General features: G+C 41.7%; 1 protein-coding gene across 11 annotated transcripts in view; it reads left to right on the forward strand.

Moving 5' to 3' along the window:
• zbtb16a (zinc finger and BTB domain containing 16a) overlaps positions 1-20,505 on the forward strand; it is a 204,967-nt gene that overhangs the window by 106,342 nt on the left and 78,120 nt on the right. Inside the window, exon 4 of one of the 11 annotated variants that reach the window (XM_052039761.1) lies at positions 13,334-13,621. The exons of the other annotated variants lie outside the window; for them this stretch is intronic. Coding sequence (XP_051895721.1) covers positions 13,334-13,431 — 98 coding nt within the window. The 3' untranslated portion in view covers positions 13,432-13,621. Of the gene's footprint in view, positions 1-13,333; positions 13,622-20,505 lie in introns of those variants that run through there. 11 annotated transcript variants of the gene reach the window in all.

Raw genomic sequence — 20,505 nt, forward strand, 5'->3', positions numbered from 1 at the left:
AATTTCAGATGAGCAAAGTTCCTGAAAGTTACAACAGCAATACCAACTGTGCTGTGTGTTCCGGTTGACAGCACTGCCCTGCATCCAATCTTTTCCATGTTCCAGCACTTTACAAGAACCGGGAAATAAAACCAGCAGTAATGATTTGGAGAAGGAAATAAGTTTCCATTTTGGGATGGAGTGGACTTGCAGGATGATAAAGAATAGGAAGCTGCAATTAATTAAACTGAGAGAAGGATAGGGAGAGGAACGAGAGAGTGAATTGAGGTGTGGGAGAAAGGAAAGCTTTGTGGAGAGCCTGACTGGAGGTGTTAGTCAAATCTTAAATACATAGATTTTTATACAGTGGGCTCTGTTAATCGTGGAAATTATATCTTGAGTGGGAGCCTAATGGAGATGGGAAAACTCTGTTTAATCTATCAGGAGTTTCAAAAGAAAATTAGCTAAATACATAAAAAGGAGACCAGAGGCAAAATAGAAGAGGTCTCTTAAAGCCCGCTGAGGCCTGCGGGACCAAGTGGTCTCTAAGTGCAATTTAAGTCTTTGATTATCTCGTCAAAAGTCCTTTGACTGTTAGCAATCTAATGAAAGGAAGAAGCTGTTAGTTTCGGCACTGTAACAGCAAAAGAAAGTTGGGACTTTTAAATATAAATCAGAAAACAAAACTGCAGATGCTGGAAATCTAAAACAGAAGATGCTGGAAATACTCGTCAGGCTGCATCAGTGGGAAGAGAAACAGTTAATATTTCAGATTTGAAGACCCTTCATCGGAACAGGGTCTCATTACTGATGAAGGGTCTTCGACCTGAAACATTAACTCTGTTTCCCTTCCCACAGATCCGGCCTGACCTGCTGAGTATTTGCAACATTTTGTGTTTAATTTTAGGACTTTTAACTCCATTTCTTTCCCCTACCCTCATTCCTTCTCCCTCATTCTAAAGGTAATAACTTTGTGGTTTCCAAGCCAAATTTAGCTTCTCTTGTAAATAATTTAACTAATTATATCAGATAACATTACTTGTAATTTTGCTTTGCTTTTTTTTTTTGTCCAGTTGCATTAACCTGTCTCTTATTGAGTGATCTGAATCTCCAGAATGTAATATTTTGTTACAGTAAAACCTTTAGAACTTGCTCCTGGATGTTGGCCAGATTTGCTTACAATGAGAGTGCCGTATAAAGCAGTACCTCATTCTGCTGCTCATTTTTATTTTTAACCCTCTCTCTGTGGTGAGAGAGAGAGCCACTCAAGGGGACTTCCAGTCCTAGCCCTCTTCCTGCCTAATTCTCAATCTATCTCCTGAACATGTTGGCGTGTTGCCAGAATGATGCTGTAGGCATCTTTCTCCCTGCAATGAAAAGAAGAAAAAGTTTGTGTTTTATAGTATGTTTATAGACTAAAGCACTTCACAGGCCGTAAAGGATATTTGAGGTTTAGTCACAAGTCTGGTAGTTTAAATTATGCTATCAGTTTGCACATAGAAAGCTCTCATAACGTGGTAATAACCAGATAGAGTATTCTGCCAGATTATGAACGCCTCACTTACCTACAGCCCGTATATACGAATGAGCATTTGGGAGATTGGCGGGATGGATTTGCCAGTGGCAGCAGGTATCTTCTGCCATGTGAGAACTCTGTTTGCGGCTACATTTCTGACCTGTGAACTGTTCGGGTTACAAACAATTCATAGGGATGGAACCCTGTTGTAACCAGGGGGAGACTTGTACTCTGTTTTATATTAGTAATGTTGAATTAGAAGTATTTTTCTGGCTTATGGGGATAGCTCCTATTGGTGCTGTGAAATCTTTCTACATTCCTGCAGACTGGATTATAAAGCAATGGGTGTTTTATTGAAGGATTGACTTCAAAAATGAAACAAATACTTTAATTTCTATAAATTAAATATAATGTGAAATGTTCATCTTAGAACAACTATTAAAACATTAGTATTTGTAGTTTTTCTGTTATTGTCCCCCTGAGAAGGCAGACAAGGTTTGGAATTAACTTCTCAGCCAAAAGTTATAGCACTCCCTCTATTGTACTGGCTAGATACTGTGCTTGATATCTGGGTTGAGGCTTCAACCCACAACCTTCTGACCAAAGTGAGGTTTTATGCATTGAGCCACCAATGTTGATGGAGGAATGATAAGGCATGTAGGTGACTTCGTGAGAGGACATAAATCATGTAATGATTGTTGATCAGGTGGTTGATTTCTCGACCAAACACAAATCTTGTCAAAGTGTAAGAAGTCTGGAAATATTGGTAAAAGTGAATATTGGATTGGTATGAAACGGTGTACATTTTTCTGAGTGGTATGAACTTTCCTTGGAGAAGGAAATTTGTTGTCTGGTTTGTATGCATCTCCAGCCCTATATGGAAATGGTTAACTCTGAAATGACCCATCAGAATCTGTTGGGGATGGGCAATATTGCCCTCGTCCCAAGTAATCATGTCCTTGGATACATTCCACAGTGAAACAGAAACCACCTACCTGCACTGTATCTGCTTTGGATGCTGAAGGCACATTAAACATCAGTGCTACTGGATGGTAATTATTTAAATTAATTCATTGGGTTTCCTACCACTGGTTGTCTCCAAGAAGATAAAAACCTAAGTGGTGAGTTGCCACCCATCCAGCAGTTGTTTCTCGAGCAAATTGTTGACCACAGTGATGTGGGACTGGGATCGCATTATATGACTTGTAAGTAGTTCTCCATCAAATTAGGGCATTAATGGAATCATTTGTTTTTTTTAAAACAATTACCCATCAGCTTCATGATCACTTTCACCCACTATAGCTTTTTATTTCCCAGAGATCTTAGCAACTAAGTTTACCTTTTTGAACTACCACATTATAAGCCACTAATGTAATGGTTCCGTTTACAACTATCCTCCTTGATGTATGCATTTTGAGTACGATGCTAGTCAAAGTGCTCCGAACATGGGAGAGAAAACCAGAATTTTTTGAGGAGTGTTTTGGGGATTGAGGAGACCACTTAGTGTTGCTTCTCAGCAAAACCTTTTCATCAAAGTGGGAGAAGCTGAAAATAAATCACTACTGAAAGCATTTCATATTCCATTAAGTATATTTATTTGACACTCTACGGCATGTCAGCAAGGTTGATCATGAAGGGAGCAGCATTTGTAATCAGTATGATGCAGCCAGTAAGAAGTCCTTTGTACTACCAGTTTTGTGTGAAGCAGACTCTCTCCTTCCCTATGGTGGGTGAACTGCAACAAAATTGAGACTGTGGTGTAATGTGGGTGGGGGGAAAAGGGAAGGATAGAAATCATGGGACAGATGAGGTAACAAGAAAGCTCAATTTAAAAGTTTAATTGGCTAACTTCCACAGGCTAGCGAGTGTTTTAATGACTCTCAATAACTTCAGTTAAAACTAGTTGAGCAGAAAATAGATCGGAGGAGGGATGCCTCAGGCTAGTGTAGATTTTGTGTTTTATGTGAAGATCTTGGTTCTGCATCCAGAAACCGTGCACACAAAGTGCCTGCTGTTTCCCTTCCTTTCCTGGGTTGGTGGTCTTGCCTGAGAGAGAGAGCGAGCTGAGGACTGACAACCGTTTTCTTAGCAATCTGAAGATTGTCACATCAAATGAGGAAGAGACTTCAGAATCGGAAGTAAAATACCATAATACTTCTGCACAAGCCATTTTAAATACCAAGATCATTGCAGCTTCCCGAAATCACTTATTTTTACATTCAGATGATTAAGTGCACCAATTTTTCTTAACTCTTTTGTGTTCATTTTCTCCCTTGGCTGGGTTAAATGGTTGTGTTACCTGGTTTTCCCACTTAGCATCATAGAGATACAGCACAGATATTGCCCCTAGTGTGTAGGTGGGTGGGGGAGTGGGTGTTAATTTGATTGTGTACCCTGGTTTCTTCATTTCTTTCCGTTATAGTCATCCCCAAATAGCTAATTCTGGGAGAGGGTGAGCATGATTTTATTTTGCCAGTTTGTTGGGGCTGCTGAGGGAAACTACTCCAGTTTCATGAAGTGGTTCATGGTATGGGAATCCACTGAGTTTATTTGTGAAAATCACTTGCCTGATCCTCAGTGGTCCTCTTGCAGGACTCCTGGTTAGGCACCTGTGAACCAGAGAAGCTACATGTACAGACATGGCAATAAATCCAGAGCTATCAGCTGACCTACTGAGGACAACTCTGCTTGTGAGTGAGAAGGTTCCTTGCTCAATGTAAAATTTGCAGGTTGTTTTGACTATACCAGTCATAGTGGCAGATTCTCCCTTCAAAAGGCTGCATGAGCAGAATCAATAATAATCAAAAAGCAAAAAAAAATGCAGATGCTGGAAAGCTGAAGTAAAATGAGAAGTACTCAGCAAGTCAGGCAGCATCTGCAGAGAGAGAAATGGTCAACGTTTCAGGCTGATGACCTCTCACCATTAATTTACAATGCGTTAGGTTTACTTGAGCATTTCTTGTACCATTTGTGAGCTTCTTCAAAAATAGTCTTTTCTTTTGGCAAGATTCTGTATTTGGTGAATTTGCTTCTTCTCTCTAAGTTTAAGGCTGTGGAAAGCTTTGGTAGCACAGACATAGTGTTGCCATCATAGGGCATGAGCAAAACTAAAGATCATGGGTAGAAACGCGCACAAAATGCTGGAGGAACTCAGCAGGTCAGGCAGCGTCTATGGAGGGAAATAAACAGTCGACGTTTCGGGTCGAGACCCTTCATCAGGAATCACGAAGGCTCTCACCAATCATCACCAGTCCTGATGAAGGGTCTTGACCCAAAATGTCGACTGCTTATTTCCCTCCATAGATGCTGCCTGACCTGCTGAGTTCCTCCAGCATTGTGTGTGTTGCTCCAGATTCCAGCATCTGCAAAATCTCTTGTGTCTCCAGGTCATTAGTAGAAGATGGTCATCAGGAAATCAAGTGGTGAATTTATCCAGAGAGAGTGTCTTGTCTCCAGACACCATTATTGTGGATTCTTTAGTGGTGAGAATGTGGAACTGGCATTGACAACAGGTAGAATCACAAACTGCTACCTGAAGCTTGATAAACACACAAGGAAGACATGCCTGCTGATCAGTTAGAAGAGCATTGGGGAAGGGAAGAGGAGGAGGTCTAAATATTCCAATAACATTAATGTGGTCTGAAAATTAAAAAGTAGAAGTGCAGATGTGGAAATCTGAAATAAGGTCTGAAAAATGCAAGAACACTCAGCAGGTCAGGCAGCATCTGTGGAAAGGAACTGAATTAATGTTTCAGGGCTTTCCACGGACGCTGCCTGACCTGCTACGTGTTGAGTCTTTGACCTGAAACATTAACTCTGGATCCCTTTCCATAGATGCTGCCTGACATGCTGAGTACTTCCTGACATGGACCAGTCAGACTGAATGGACTTTGATGTATACCCATGCAGTTTATTCTTGTTAAATGTAAAACTTTTCTCCCCTAAGGTGTAAACAATAATTGTGCTACATTCTGTAAATTGGAAGATATAAGATGTATATTAGATATTTATTAGTCACATTTGTTACTGAGAATGTGTCCTTTTTTGTTACTGAGAATGTGCTGGGGGCAGCCCGCAAGTGTCGCCTCGCTGCCGGCGCCAACATAACATGCCCACAGCTCCTAACCTGTACATATTTGGAATGTGGGAGGAAACTGGAGCACCCAGAGGAAACCCATGCAGACATGGGGAGAACATACAGTCAGTCCCTCCTTACAGTCAGCAGCGGGAATTGAAACCGGCACAGGTTCTCCTCTCTTCTTAACTGAGGGAAGGTGTATTTCTGCACGTTAGTAGTAATTTGATATCTTCCATCCCACTGGCTTGCCACAGTATTTTTTTTACTTTGGCTGTCTCAGGTTTCTTCAGTTCAACTATGAATTTTATTGAAGTCACTAAGTTGGTCAATAAGTCTTTCACTAATATGAAAGATAGCGTGAGCTTGACAGGTGAAACTGCAGCAGATGAGATACTGAAGGCCCACTCCTGTGCCTGTCATTCAGCGGGTGGCCCTCTTGCCTCTGTCAGAAGATATGGGTTCAAATCCCAGTCTTGACAACTGAGCCAGAGGCTGGCACTCCAGTGACGTACTGGAGGAGTGCCACATTGCAGGAGGATAAGATTTTAAACTGAGGGCCTGTTGCCCTCTCAGGAGAACATAAAATACGTAATAGCCCTGTGTAGGAACAAATCATAGTGTCCTAGTGGGTCTAGAGTCAGCTTTTGGCCAGATCAATGAAGGACAATAGATTTCCTTCTCTGAAGGGTGTTAAGTGACCAGATGGGTTTTTTACAACAATCTAGTATGTTAAGGAGTAGGAACAAGAGTAGACCATTCATTCTTGAGCCTGCTGTGTCATTCATTCAGATTTTAGCAAATCTGAAGTAGCACAAGCCCATTTTCTTGCATTTTCCCCATTATCAGTGATAACCCTTACTGTTTGAAAGTCTGTCTTGGCCTTAAAAATATGCAAGGACTTCTTGTCACAGAGAGCTGTGGGAGCAGAGTTCCTCAGTCACTCAACCCTCTGAGGAAAAGTACTTTTTTCTCCCATTTCTTTAATAGGTGCCTCCTTATTCTGAGACAATGCCCTGTGGTCCCGGACACTCCCATGGGAGGAAATATTATCTAAGCATTTACCCTGTCTAACCCCTTAAGAACCTTATTTCAATAAGATTGACCTCTCATTTTTCTAAAAATCCATTGAGGAGATTCCAACCTGTTTATTATTTCCTTGTAGGTCAAACCCCTCATACCCGGGATCATTCAAGTAAACCTTCCCTGAAATGCCTATAATGAACTATTATTTTGTTTGAACAGGGGGACCAAAACTGTTCAGTACTTCTGAATGTGCTCTCACTAGTGCGTTGATCAATTGTTGTAAGGACTCCAATACTTTCTACTTTCATCCTCCTGAATTGAGGGCAACATTCCCTACTACTTGCTGCACGTGTGCTAGCTTTCTGAGTTTCATACACAAGGGCCCCCAAATCCTGTTGAGCTACTGCAGTTTTCCTCCATTTAAACAATGCTCTGCTCTGTTCTTCTGTGCTTCCTGCCCATAATCAGCAATTTAAACCATTTACCAAGTTATTGCCTATTCTCCTACCTTACCTTTTCTAAGTTTGAAATTTTATTTAATCCCTGCATGGGTCATAGTGGGATCAATGATCCTGAATTCTGTGTTAGCCCAGTGATTTAACCACCACTCTACGTCCAGTTAGGCAGAGCCCAGATAGCTCCATAATGAAGCCACCTCTGCTGTGCTCCAATTGTGGGACTTGGCTTTAACTACTGCATGTGTGTGTTTTCATTATTTGCACCAACCCTTCTATTGGAGTGTAGCAAGCCCTGCTCAATTATGAGCAGTTTAGTGCAGTGAACGTGTAATTGCTTGGAACAAGTGTGCGGATGCTGCAAGATCATTTCACAAAGCTTCATCTTTGTAGAAGGAAGAAGTGGAGACAACTTAATTTTTTCCTAATTGCTTCAGTGTGGCCTTGACACAAGCCCGGAATCCAGGGAGAAAGGGCAGTGAGATTGGCTCAATGTGATCAGTTGTGAGCTGGTGTAATTTATTGCTGATGTCAAAATATGTTTATAATCAGACTGAAGTGAATATACATCGACTGTATCCATATAAAGACTAAGATAAATTTTGCGTGGGCCTGGGTAATTTTTGTTTATTGGAAAATTACAGGAAGACTGTGGGTGATCATACATTCAAGGATGCTGCACGCAAGATTTTGTGATGCAAACTGGCTCTGTATGGGATCAGGAGGCACGCGTGTGTACAGTAGCCTGATTGGGGACAGCAACCGTGCATTCTCCTAATTACTGCAGTTTCTTTTCTAACAAAGTTTTTAAGTTTGAATTGGACAGGACAAGGCAATATTCCCCAATTCACCTTTTCTGTAAAACACACCATCCAAGGCAGCCCGTGGGTGGTGACAACTTTTGTATTTATTTAAATTGCACCTTTAAAGCAGGCAAATGTTCCAAAGAGCCTCATTAAGGCCAAAACACATTGACAGAACAGAAGGGAATATTGGGACAGTGATCTAAAGCTCAGTGAAAGAGCTGGTTTCTAGGAGTATCTTTGACATGAAAGGTTCAGGGATGAAGCAAAACCATTTCTTCCAACAGGTCCATTGCAGTGACTGTGCTGCAGATTGAATCTCATCTTTCCTTACCTCATCCCACCAAGTATTTCTGCTCCCTTCTCCATCATGTACTTATCTTGCCTCCCTTGGAACATGGAATGCTGGTGACTTCAACTACTCCTTGTAATAATCATCCCCACATTCGAGCCACTTTCTGGGTGGAAATGTGTCTCCTGAATTCCTATTGCATTTGTTAGTGGCAATCTTACATTTATTCCTCCCTGGACCTGGTACCTCCTGCAAATGGAAATGTTTCTTTTGCACAGAGAAAATTATGGAAGGTTTTGGTTTCTTAGCAGAAGAGAAGGACCTCTGACTGACTTTTTTTCCCTGATGAATGCAACCTGTTCTTCTGTCAGTCTAGGAGATGTATTTTTGCTATTTCCTAGTGCCTTTGTATCTTATAACATAGAGACCATAACCCTTTATATTGCTCTAATAAGGACTTAAAGGAAAAGAGAAACAGCAGAGTCAAGGGAGGAGTGGTAGGAAGGGCTGGGAAAGGATTTTGCATTGTGGTACCTAAATGCAGTGCAACCAGAGGTGGAACAATTTTGAGATCAGGGCTGGACCTAAATTGTTTCTATAGGTTTTGTTTGAAGTTTTTATCTTGGAAGTGTTGGAATATCTGACTCAAATATGCAGGTCACAAAGCCCATCACTTTCAGAGGGATTCCTATGTACTTAAACTTAATTTGTTACAGATTATTTCAAAGAATAAACCTTTATCTCCGACTTCCAGAAGGTCGTCTGGTGGACAATATGCGGAATGATCCGGCACGGACTTATTGAGCTACCAAGGATCGTGTTGGTTTGTAGAGATGGAGTTGATGTGGCCCCATTAGTTGGACAGACCATTTAACTCTGTGTGCAATTGCTGCAATGGAATACAAGCCTTACTGTGTCGAAATTGAAGTAAATATGAAGATTCCTACTCTTCAATTTTTCTTTCACACCATCTCAGTTATGTAACTTACTTCCCTAAATTGGTCCTCCCAGAGTTAATTGGGTGGTAGTCTGCTCAGTTTCAAATTAGCTCATAACTTGTACATTCCACCTTCTGGCCTTATCAGCCTTTGTGGTTTCCTTTCGCAATGGCTTCCACCTTTCATCCAGGGAGGTCCAGCAGATATTGGAAATGTAAAATAAAATGAGAAATGCTGCAAGTGTTCAGTAAATTGGGCAGCATCTGTGGAGAGAGAAACATTTCAGTTCACTGACCTTCTATCAGAACTTGGAAAAATTGGAAATAAAACAAATGACAGAGAAAGGGAGGGAGAACAAAAGGGTGGATGAGGACAAGGAGAGATAGACGGACAGAAGTGGTGGTGGAATATTTTATACTTTTAGGGAAAGATATAGAAAGAATCTCTTGTTGTTCTGCTTGTGCCTTCTGGCCAGTTGATGAAGGGGTTTATTGGGCTGTAATCCAGGATAATAAGAGTTGCTGGCTGAGCTGTTTTTCAGAACATTGCAAAATCTGTTTGCTCTGAAGTTAATGAGGCATGCTCTGTCCTCTTTTGTTTTGAGAAATGTTTACCAAAGTGACTTTAATACTGGATAGATCACAGAAATGAGATCAACTAAAATTACCTCATGAATTAGATCATTTCCAGTAGGAAGCTGTTTGCACAGTTCTCTATATTATGTGGGCATTGCTTTGGCATTAAAACTGGAGGTGGTAATCACCCTGCAAGCAATATTACTGCATTTGAAAATGGTAGAGGTTGTGGAGTTTTGTTTGTGACGCTTTGTCACAGTTATATTTTTGAATATTCATACTTTCTCATGACAGATAACTTGGCATTCATTTCATTGAGCGTGCAGGCTCGCAGAACAATCCCATTCCCCCACCTGTTTCCCTCCAACTAATCCTTTCTCACGTCTATCAACTCCTCACTGATTCTATTACTACTCATGTACTCGGGGTAAAGTACAGTGGTCAGTTAACCAACTGGCCGGCATATCTTTGAGATGTAGGAGGAAACTGTAGCATCTGGGGAAAACTGTGCAGCCACAGGGAGAACAGACAAGCCCCATACAGACGATACCAGAGATTAGAATTGAACTGGATCTGCCTTATGATCCACTGTTTATTGATGCAGCTGCATATTAGTTATGGAACTGAAATTTAACATTTCTACTTTGCCATGTCCTGATGGGTGCTACGTAAATGCAATTTGCACAAAGTGTATTGAATAATTTTGAGCTATAAATCAGGACAAGTGGTGACTAATTAGTTGTCAGTAAGGTCCAGTAAATAAGAAATCCTATGCTCCTCTTCAAAATAACAACGTCATGGGATCTTCTGCAACCCCTCTCCCCCAACACACCTGGTAGTTAGCATTCACTGGAGAAAGATGGAACATTCCTTGTATATATGACTCATTCAGAATAAACTTCATATGTTTTCATTTAAGAAATATTTTCTCTCGGTGGAAGTGTCCAAAGAATGTGTTATTTTGAGGAATTGGACTTGGTCCAGTGAGTAGTAGTCAAGGTTTTTAGGACTGAAGTCTTTGACCACATGATCTATGAAGGAGGAGGAGTGGAGGAGTGCTATATTGTTCGCAGTACCGTTTCCTGGATGAGTTGATGAACCAAATTCCCACCTTTGGTTGGACTGACCTCCCACAGTGTCATTGTGAAGAAGAGCAATGTGTTCTCCTTAATGTCCCATCCTGAGGTGGTAAATAGTGCCAGAGAAATGCAAGATTTTATTTAAAAAGTAATTGAGGCAAAAAGGTGGTTGCTAAAAGTCAGAAACAAAAGAAAATGTAGAGAGAAACAGTCAATGACCCTTCATCAGAACTCAAGAGGACAGTTCTGATGAAGCATCATTGACCTGAAATGTTGACTCAGTTTCCTTCTCCACAGAAGCTACCTGACCTGTTGAGTATTCCTAGCACTTTCTAGTTTGTTTCTTTTAATAAATGGTATGGCTATGAATGAGAAGTGGGAAGCAGGATGTAGGGGAAAGAGTCTGCTCCTCACAGCATTACAAGGCCAAGCTATTGTCTGTTGATTTTGGAAGAGCTTTGTTTTTTAGCCATTGGGTGCAATTACTTCTTTCCTTCCTTTTTGCCTTAACGTGAATGCCATATGGTTGCTGTGGTAATTGCCATGCAACTATTCAATACAATTGCTATCTTATGGTTAATGGGTTGCTACTACTTAAAAAATCTGTCAAATGGTTAATGATTGTATCATTGTCCACAGAATGCTTGTTCAGTTAAGATCTGGCTGTCTCGGCAAAACAGTGGTATTTCCTTGACGTGCTGTGTCTAAATAAGTTAAAGCGACACTCAGCCAGACCAGACAGTACACCACAGCCACGTGATGAAGGGGATAGTGGTTGCCCAGATTGAGCTTTATGGTGTCTATGGTTACTGATGCTATGCAATAGCTTTGTGTATTCTCTCCAGTACCTCGAGGATGCTGTTTATTCCTCTCCTACAATCACTAAACTAGAGATGATCTGGTCATTGTATTTGCGGAGAATTTTCTTCTCTCATGTTTCAGGAGGTTTTAAAATGGCTCCACCTGGCTTCCTTCCTCTGATTGGAGCAAGCCTTCCTGTTGAGGGTACCAGGAGATGATTGGCAGAACCGATCCCAATTTTACTTCCAGCCGACTGAGAATGAGGAACACTTTCTTTTTTTGAGGAACTGGAACATGTTCCCAAGGCTTAAAATGGGCAGCACAGTGACTTGGCCAGTACTGCCGGTGCTTCATAGTTTTGGCCAGACAGGTTCAATCCTGACCTGTGGTGCCATCAGTGTGGAGTTTGTACCTTTTCCCTGTGATTTCCTCCAAGTGCTCCGGTTTCCTCCCATATCCCAAAGATGTGCTGATTGGTAGGTTAATTGGTTACTGTTAATTACCCATAGTGAAGGTGAGTGGTAGAGAATTGGGGGAGGGGGAAGGGGGCAGAATAACCTGTTGGACAATATGAAAGAGAGAATGGATTAGAGGGGAATAGGTGGGGGAATGGGACTGGTGGACAGGTTCACTGGACTGAATGGCCCATGTCATTGTGAAATGTGAGAAAACCATGTTTCTTCCAAAATGACCTCTAAATATCTTCCATTTAAGTTGCTCAATGAGAGTCTTTCCAGATAGTTTATTCCATATCTCTTCTGGTTAAAAATATTACTCCTTGGGATTACATTTGCAAAAGAAATTTGTTCCTGGTGATGAATTAGTTAAGTACTACTTTAAATCCAGCACTCTTCTGGGGTTGCGATGGAGAAAGGATTTTGCGAAGGCCCTACAATCATACTGTAAAATCCAGAGCACATGCTTTAGATAATCCTAAATCCCACTATTCCACTCCCTAAACAAGGACATGTACAGCACTTTTATTCAGGAAAAATAATTCTTTTAACCTTCGGTGGGATGGACTGGTAAAGAATATTATCCACATTTTAATTTTTAATGTCCTTGTACGAGGTTTATATATAAATTCAGATTGTCTCAAAATCATTCACAATAGAATTCTCAGCCTTGGAATCTAAATTTTTGGCAGTGCCTCTTATTTACAACATCAATTATATTATAGGATGGCTGGGATCAATTGGGACTTCACCCTATCAGAAGAGCTATTGTAACATGGTGAGCTGGTGGGGAGAGGAAGAGTCATAGAGCTATACAGCACAGAAAAGAGGCCCTTCAGCCCAACTTGTCTGTGCTGACTAAATTGCCTAATGGAGCTTGTCTCACTCTACTGCAAATGTACTCTAAACTTACTTTACATGCATCTGTCTACATCAATGGTGCTGAGGTCCAGAGGGTTGAGAGCTTCAATTTCCTTGGAGTGGATATCACCAATAGCATGTCCTGGTCCAACCATGTAGACGCCATGGCCAAGAAAGCTCACCAGTGCCTCTACTTTCTCAGGAGGCTAAAGAAATTTAGCATGTCTCCTTTGATACTCACCAACGTTTATCGATGCACCATAGGAAGCATCCTATCTGGGTGCATCACGGCTTGGTATAGCAACTGCTTTGCCTGGGACCGCAAGAAACTGCAGAGAGTTGTGGACACAGCCCAACACATCAGGGAAATCAGCTTCCCCTCCATGGACCTATACCTCTCGCTGCCTTGGTGAAGCAGCCAGCATAATCAAAGACCCCACACACTCGGGTCATTCTCTCTTCTCTCCTCTCCCATCAGGTAGAAGATACAGGATCCTGAGGGCACATACCACCAGGCTCAAGGACAGCTTCTATCCCACAGTGATAAGACTATTGAATCGCTCCCTTATACGATGAGATGGACTCTTGGCCTCACAACCTACCTGTTATGACCTTGCACCTTATTGTCCATCTGCAATGCACTTCCCTTTAGCTTGACACTTTGTATTCTGTTATTGTTTTTTACCCTGTAATACCACAATGCACTGTGTAATGAATTGATCAGTACCAACTGTATGCAAGACAAGTTTTTCATCGTACCTCGGTATGAGTGACAATAATAAACCAATACTTTTGTATCTCTTCCTCTTGGTCAGATTGTTAGTTAGAATGGCTACTGCAGATAAGCTAGGTATATACCAAAAAAAGTTAAGAAGTCCTGTGCAAAGCTGCAGAAATAAATGTAAAATTGTTATTTCAAAAATTGGCAGTGGTCTGAAAGTAGTTCATTTGGCAGAGTATTGAGCCATGGAATCCAAGAAGGTCCCAGGTGCCGTTGGTGGATTGTGCCAAGATACATGATCCCAGCTAATAGAAATGGCCACGTTGTCCCTGGCTATGAAGGAGGAAAGATAAGCCAGGTGATTACTGTCCAATCTCTGCGGAAAGTAGCCTATGTTGATCCCCATGGGGTTCTTAACTGGGCAGTGTGAAAACATTTGTCTTACTGTGAATAGGCCCTTGTAGAAACCAAGGCTTGCATTTCTATGATACCTTCACATCTTCAATGTCCCAAAGCACATTATGGCAAATTTCATACTTCAGAAATACAGTCACTGTGAAGCAGGGGGATGCAGCAGCCAATGTGCACACAGCAAGCTGCTACCTAGAGAAGTACAGTAATGATCAGAGAATTTGATTTATTGAGTTTTTTTTGAGGGACAACAAGGATATGAGAGAGAGCTCCCCTATTTGGGGATGATTTTACAGTTGTAACTATCCTAGAGGGCATATGGGGCCTCAGTTTAATGTTTCATCCAATGGTTCACAGCTCTCGCAGTGCAGCACTCCCTTAATCTTGCACTCGGGTGTCAGCCTAGATTAAATGGGCACCCCTTTGGTGTGGAATTGCAACCCAGAACCTTCAGATTGAGAGGCAAGGGTCCTGCTACTTGGTGGCTGACTACTTGAAGTATTGTGTGCCATTCTGGTTGTCCCATTTCAGGAAGGATATGGAGGCTTTGGCAAGGGTGCAGAAGGGGTTTACCAGGATCTGCCTGGATTAGAGGGTATGAGCTATAAAGTGAGGCTGGACAAACTTGGGTTGTTTGCTTTGGAGCGTCAGAGACTGAGGGGAGATCTGATAGAAGTTTGTAAGCTTATGGGAGGTGTAGATCGGATAGATGGTCAGAATCCTTTTCCTAGAGTAGAAATGTTAAATACTAGAGGACGTGCATTTAAGGTGAGAGGGGGAAAGTTTAAAGGAGATGTGAGGGGGAAGTTTTTTTTTAACCCAGAGTGGTGGGTGCCTGGAACAGTCTCCCAACGGGTAGTGGTGGAAGCAGATATAGTGGTGTTTAAGAAGCTGTTGGATTGTCACATGAATATGCAAGGAATGGAGGGATATGGATTATGTACAGGCAGACGATTCGGCATTGGGTTTGGCACAGACACCGTGGGCTGAAGGGCCTGTTCCTGGGCCGTACTGTTCTATGTACTGGAGAACAATTAATGACTGTGAAGCAGGAACCCAGTAAAAGCAACAGAATTGCGGAGAGGAAATTGTTTTTATTCTTGAGGAATATTAGGAAATGACCAAGACATATCGATGAACCTTAACCAAGATTCAAAAGACTAGTCAATTAAAGTTGAGTACGTTATGAATGGGCAACTCTAAGCAAGGGTCCTTAAAAGCCGCTGAGCTGTAGGAAGACGGAAAGGCTGGGATCCTGGAAAAGAATGAATTCTGAGTGAAAGTCAGTGCAAGAATTTCAACAGAGGAAGGATGTGGGGAGATGATGACAAGCGTATTTAGTGCTCGGAAGGAGTGGAGGGAAGTTCAAAGGAGCATTGAGCACAGAGATGTCACTAAAGATGAGAGAAGTGATGACAGTTGGAAACTGGAGGTGAGGGAAGGTCCCAAACACACAACATGCCTTTACTTGGATCCTGACTGAGAGGAAGCAAGATATGTTATGTATATATAAAATAAATTTGTCAAGCATTTTTTTTGTAGAGGTGTATTATCATGGAAGACTGTGGGGGTGAAAATGGGCCATAATCTTTGAACTCTGGGGAAATTCCTGAGCAAAGAGATTCTCTCTGTGTTTAAAACTGGATGTTCTTCTGTTGCGTTTGTTCTTGGTATTTTGCATCTGGTATTTTAACCTATGAAGCCACCGACTAATGGTCACCTTGGGAAAACATTGCACAGTCAACCTCTGCACTTTTTCAGGAATGTTGGCATTCAGTCTCGTGTTTTTATTTTGCCTGATATTCACTGCTGACTCTCTGGAGAGAGAACACGCAGTCCTGGCCTTTGAAAATTGGCACATTGAGCGAGGTTTTGAATCTGATAAGAGATACTGTAAATAAACAGTGGAGCACAGCATGCAGTGCCCAGTGTCTGTACTCACTGTACTAGTGCCTTGCTTTTCTTGGTACAATGTCATAGTACAGAATGTACTTCCTATAAATATGGCACAAGACCATTCAGGCGGAGTGTTGTTTTCTTTCTTCATTCAACTAAAAACTCGAGGAATCTTGCATAAACATTATCCCGAATTATCCAGCTTTTTACTTGCTATAGTGCCAAGATTCCAGTTTGGTAAACAATAGTCTTTTTAAAGAAATGTTCCACTCTTTTTATTGTGGTTTTGTTTGTTTCTTCCTCTTTACTCAGCCCAGTCCTGCTCCAATATTTTGTTCCCTTGCACTTCTCCAGGGTCTTTGGTTTATGGGATACCACTAATGCTCCCTTAACTCTGTCTCTCCTCATTCTCGAGTTAGTGTTGAAGTGAATGCTGATCTTTTATTCTCTGGAGTTCAGAAAAATACTCCAGGAAGAGCCAGAATGTGAAACCCACTTCAAATAGTTGAGGGCGATATCATTTTAAGGGAAAGTTGGAGAGCAAATGAGGGGAAATTAACCAATGGACATATTGTTTGGGGTGAGATGAAGCAGAGTGGGTGGACCATCAACACTGATCACTTGGGCTGAATGGCCTGTTAATTCTCATCACAACCAAATCCAGTCAGCTGTGTACTTGGGCTATAATCAGGAGTGTGTATTCAAGTTTCCCATAGACTTTTGCTGCTCTTTGGGTGAGATGGACCAACTTGGCGTTCAGCAGATCTCAATCCTGTGACTTTCAGTCGAAATTGCACCGTTGGATATATGGGGCCCACTGGAAATTGGACACTAGACCATTGCATTCCAAAATTCAGCACCTCCATTAGTGCAGCACTCCTGCAGTACTTCATTGGAGTGCCAGTGTCAATTAGTGGTTCTCATTCTCCTAGCTTTAGTGGGCCACACTTGCAGCTCTTAATGTCTTGTATGGCCCACTCTCAACAACTATTTACAGAGAATATTTATCTGCTATTTGACAGTTGTGCAATACAAATTAACATTGCATAACACCTGTATTTTTTCTGTACTGTCAAATGTCAACCAAGAGCATTTTAAGTGAACAAACTATGTAAAAGTATAGTAACCATTAAAATAAATCTGGACCACGCCAGAGTACTGACCAGGGCACAGATTGGGAACCACTGGCCTAGAATATGTGGTGAAGTCTGTAGAATGGGACTTTAACCCACAAAGTTCAGAGTGAGAATCACTCTGCCACAGTTGACACTGTTAGCATTAGCGGTGGGTTCTGAGAAAGAGTCATGTCTTGGCTGGTTGTGAGGATCCTGGGGAAGTATTTACACTTTACATTCCATGTAACAAAGAGAGATAAATACATTCATCTATAAATATTTAATGTAAGACACAGAAACTTTCGCCCACCTTGCAATTTTTCATTCATTCAGGAGCTCATTGAAATGCCTTTTTGTGTGGGAAAAGTTATTTTTGTGGCTAATGCAAGACAGGAAAGCTTTTTGTGTATTTGGAAAACTAATGTGTACGCAAATATAAATACTTGCTTGTGTCAAAAGGTTGATAGGAAATAGCGAGCATTTGTTACAACTGAGTTGACCTTCTAACTCTGGCTAATGTGTTTGTGATTGGTTGCTGTTTACCTACATCCTCCAAGTACTGGCTGATCTGATAGTGGTTCTAATTCTTGGAGGTTGTGGGTTTCACACTAGGTGGTGTTCAGAAGTCAGAATTGAGCCTGCAGGTTTCCTTCAGAATTTATTGAGTGCTACTTGTTGAGCAGAATTTGGAAAGAAAGTGGTCGAGACTTGTGACGTTAACACGGATAATTGCACTCGAAATATTGAAGTGGGGGATCCACGATATTTATCAATTTGGTAATGGCTGATAAGGACGCCTGCCATTTAAGGAGGATCTGGTCCAGTGATTCTTTAGACTCTCCAAATATGTAACCTATTTTTCTTTCAAGGCCATTCAAGGTTCTACTAATTAGTAATTTATACCAAAACACAAAGGCTCATTTAATAAACAAACATTGCGCGTGGCAGCCAGTCAAATTTGCTCACCATTCAGGCTTGCAGTCTGATTAGATTTTATTGTGCATGCCTTTCAGCTGATCTGACATTTCACTGTGTACAGATGTACAGCACATGTTTGTTATCTTTACTGCCTCTCACATTTTTATTATTTAATTACTTTTTAAAAATGCAGCTCCTTCCATCCCAGCTCTGCAGTGAATCTTCAGTCTTTTGAGTGAGACTTGTGCAATAGAAGCTCATTAGCAAAAAAAACCTGTGGTCTTTTGCAATAGAGAGTCGTTAATATTGTGGTCAGAGATATCAAGCTGGTTTTATAGCTGTTGTGTTCAGTTGTTGATCAGTCTAACATTGTATAAAACAAATAGTGGATTGTGGTAAACTGGTGTTGTATCCTGATGCTGTCATCTACATTATTTTGAAATACATATTCTCTAAGATATTTCCAATGAGAGATTGTTGTATCACAGAATTTAACTTTGAAAGGTTTGGTAATATTCAAAAGGAAAGCACAGAAGCACAAGTGTACCTCCCTCGCACATGCAACTGATGTTTAAAGGAAACAAAATCTCTTGCATTGCTGTATAACCTCTCATGAGAAGGTGAGTGTAAAGTCTGTGAGCACAGTGATTCCTCACCTCAGAGGAAGCGCACTGCAGTAAGTACAGCCTTCTATGCACGAGGAGCTGAAAGTTTCTACACCATCACTCTGAAACTTTCCACAAAATATTGTTGTAACCCAGCAAGTAGTTCATCATATGATACAATACTTAAAAGGGTGACCACTTTATAAATAAGCAGTCTTTATGACGTCTATTTCATATACCACAACAGGATAACTGGAGTTTTGTCCAGTTGGCTGGTTTACAGCTGAACACTCTTCGTGTGTAACTGCCAGTCTCGTGCTGTGAACCAGTCAGCAGCCCTCAGCTTGTAAGGTTTGCACGGATTTCCAGCACTGAACTGGTATCTTGGAAGGAGAATCATGTCAGCTGCTGTTATTTCAACAGGGTACTTGGAGAATGGTTGTAGGTGACATGAGGTCGTAAAACATGCAAACTCCAGACATTGAACCCGGGCCACTGGAGTTGTGGGGCTTATAAGCTGGGCACTGTTGCTCACGTCAATGGGACGAGAGGACATCGAGCCAGAGTGGAGGAATAAAGATTGACGTGAGAAACTACATTAGAACAGTGGGTGATCTTTGAGGACGAAATGTTTAGGTACATTCCCGCAAGAGGGAACTAAAGTCAGGACTCCTTGGATAACAAGAAGATAGAAAAAGAGATGAAACAAAAAAAAGCATATACCCATGTCTGGTGAATTTCTCAAGAAAGAATCAAGTTGAATATAATAAGTTGGGAAGGGAAGTGAGGTGTCTCAGTGGGGATGTGGAGGGTGGGAAATGAAAGTGGATAATGAGAAAGGGCTCTCCACAGTTTATCCTTGTTTGGAAGTCTTGATAAGAATAAGAGGTTTGCAGGAAAATCTGAGGCAATCTTTTGAAATGGGCAGAGGGAGGTTCAATCGATGGCTTGGGTCTTTGACAGGCCTGAGTTGACCACTGTCCAGTCCTCGAAGCTGTTGTTTCCTACTGGTCAGACACTATGTTCAATGACTTTGCCATTGATGAGTTCATCACTGGTCATATCCCGAAGATTGCTGTGCACTGGAAACTAGGTTGGGCCTGGCTCAAAAATATTATGGCTGCAGGAGTGGATCAGAGGCCAGGTATCCTTAGTGAATGACTTGCCTCCTGACACCCCAAGGCACTCTACAAGGCACATCAGGAGCACAATGGCATACTGCCCCTTTGTCCAAATGAGTGCAGTTCCAACAACACTCAAGAAGCTCAACAACATCCGTGACAAAGCAACCCATTTGATTGTCACCTCATTCGCATGCTGGAATGTTCATTTCCCCCACCACTGTCGTAAGGACGGCAGTGTGTATTGTCTAATGTCTACACTTACCCAGGCCATTCCTTCACAACTCCCAAACCTGCAACCTCTACAAGACGGACAAGGCAGCAGGTGAATGGAACACTACCATCTTCACATTCCCCTCCAAATGACTTGGAAATGCTGTTTCTTCATTACAGTTAAGACTAAATCCTGGAACGATCTGATCAATAACATTCCGGGAATGATTTCATCAAGGCTGTGGCTGTTCAAGGAGGTGGCTCGCCAACACCTTCTCGAGGACAATTGGGGATCGTCTTTGCAGCAAGGGCCAGATGATGGAAAATGAACAGATAAAAGTCTGCTCCCAGCCGTTCTGTTTTAATGTGCAAATTGCATAAGAGCCATTTTGTGCATGGCTTATTGCGATAGTGATCATTTCCTGTTGAAACCCTGCCCTTTGGACTGGGTGCTTTCAGGAATGGCTGGCCTTGTTCCAGTGTCGTGCAACAACAACATAGTCACGTGCAATGTCTATTCCTGCCTTACTGACCACAAATGTAGCGATCTGCAGCCATTGTTCTTAACCCCAAGTGAAAGGAGGGGTAAACCCAGTAACAAGTCAACAAGTAGAGGAGAATGAAAGGGTCTCCACTGGGACATCGATATA

This window comes from Pristis pectinata, chromosome 27, assembly GCF_009764475.1.
Source record: "Pristis pectinata isolate sPriPec2 chromosome 27, sPriPec2.1.pri, whole genome shotgun sequence".
NCBI lineage: Eukaryota > Metazoa > Chordata > Chondrichthyes > Rhinopristiformes > Pristidae > Pristis > Pristis pectinata.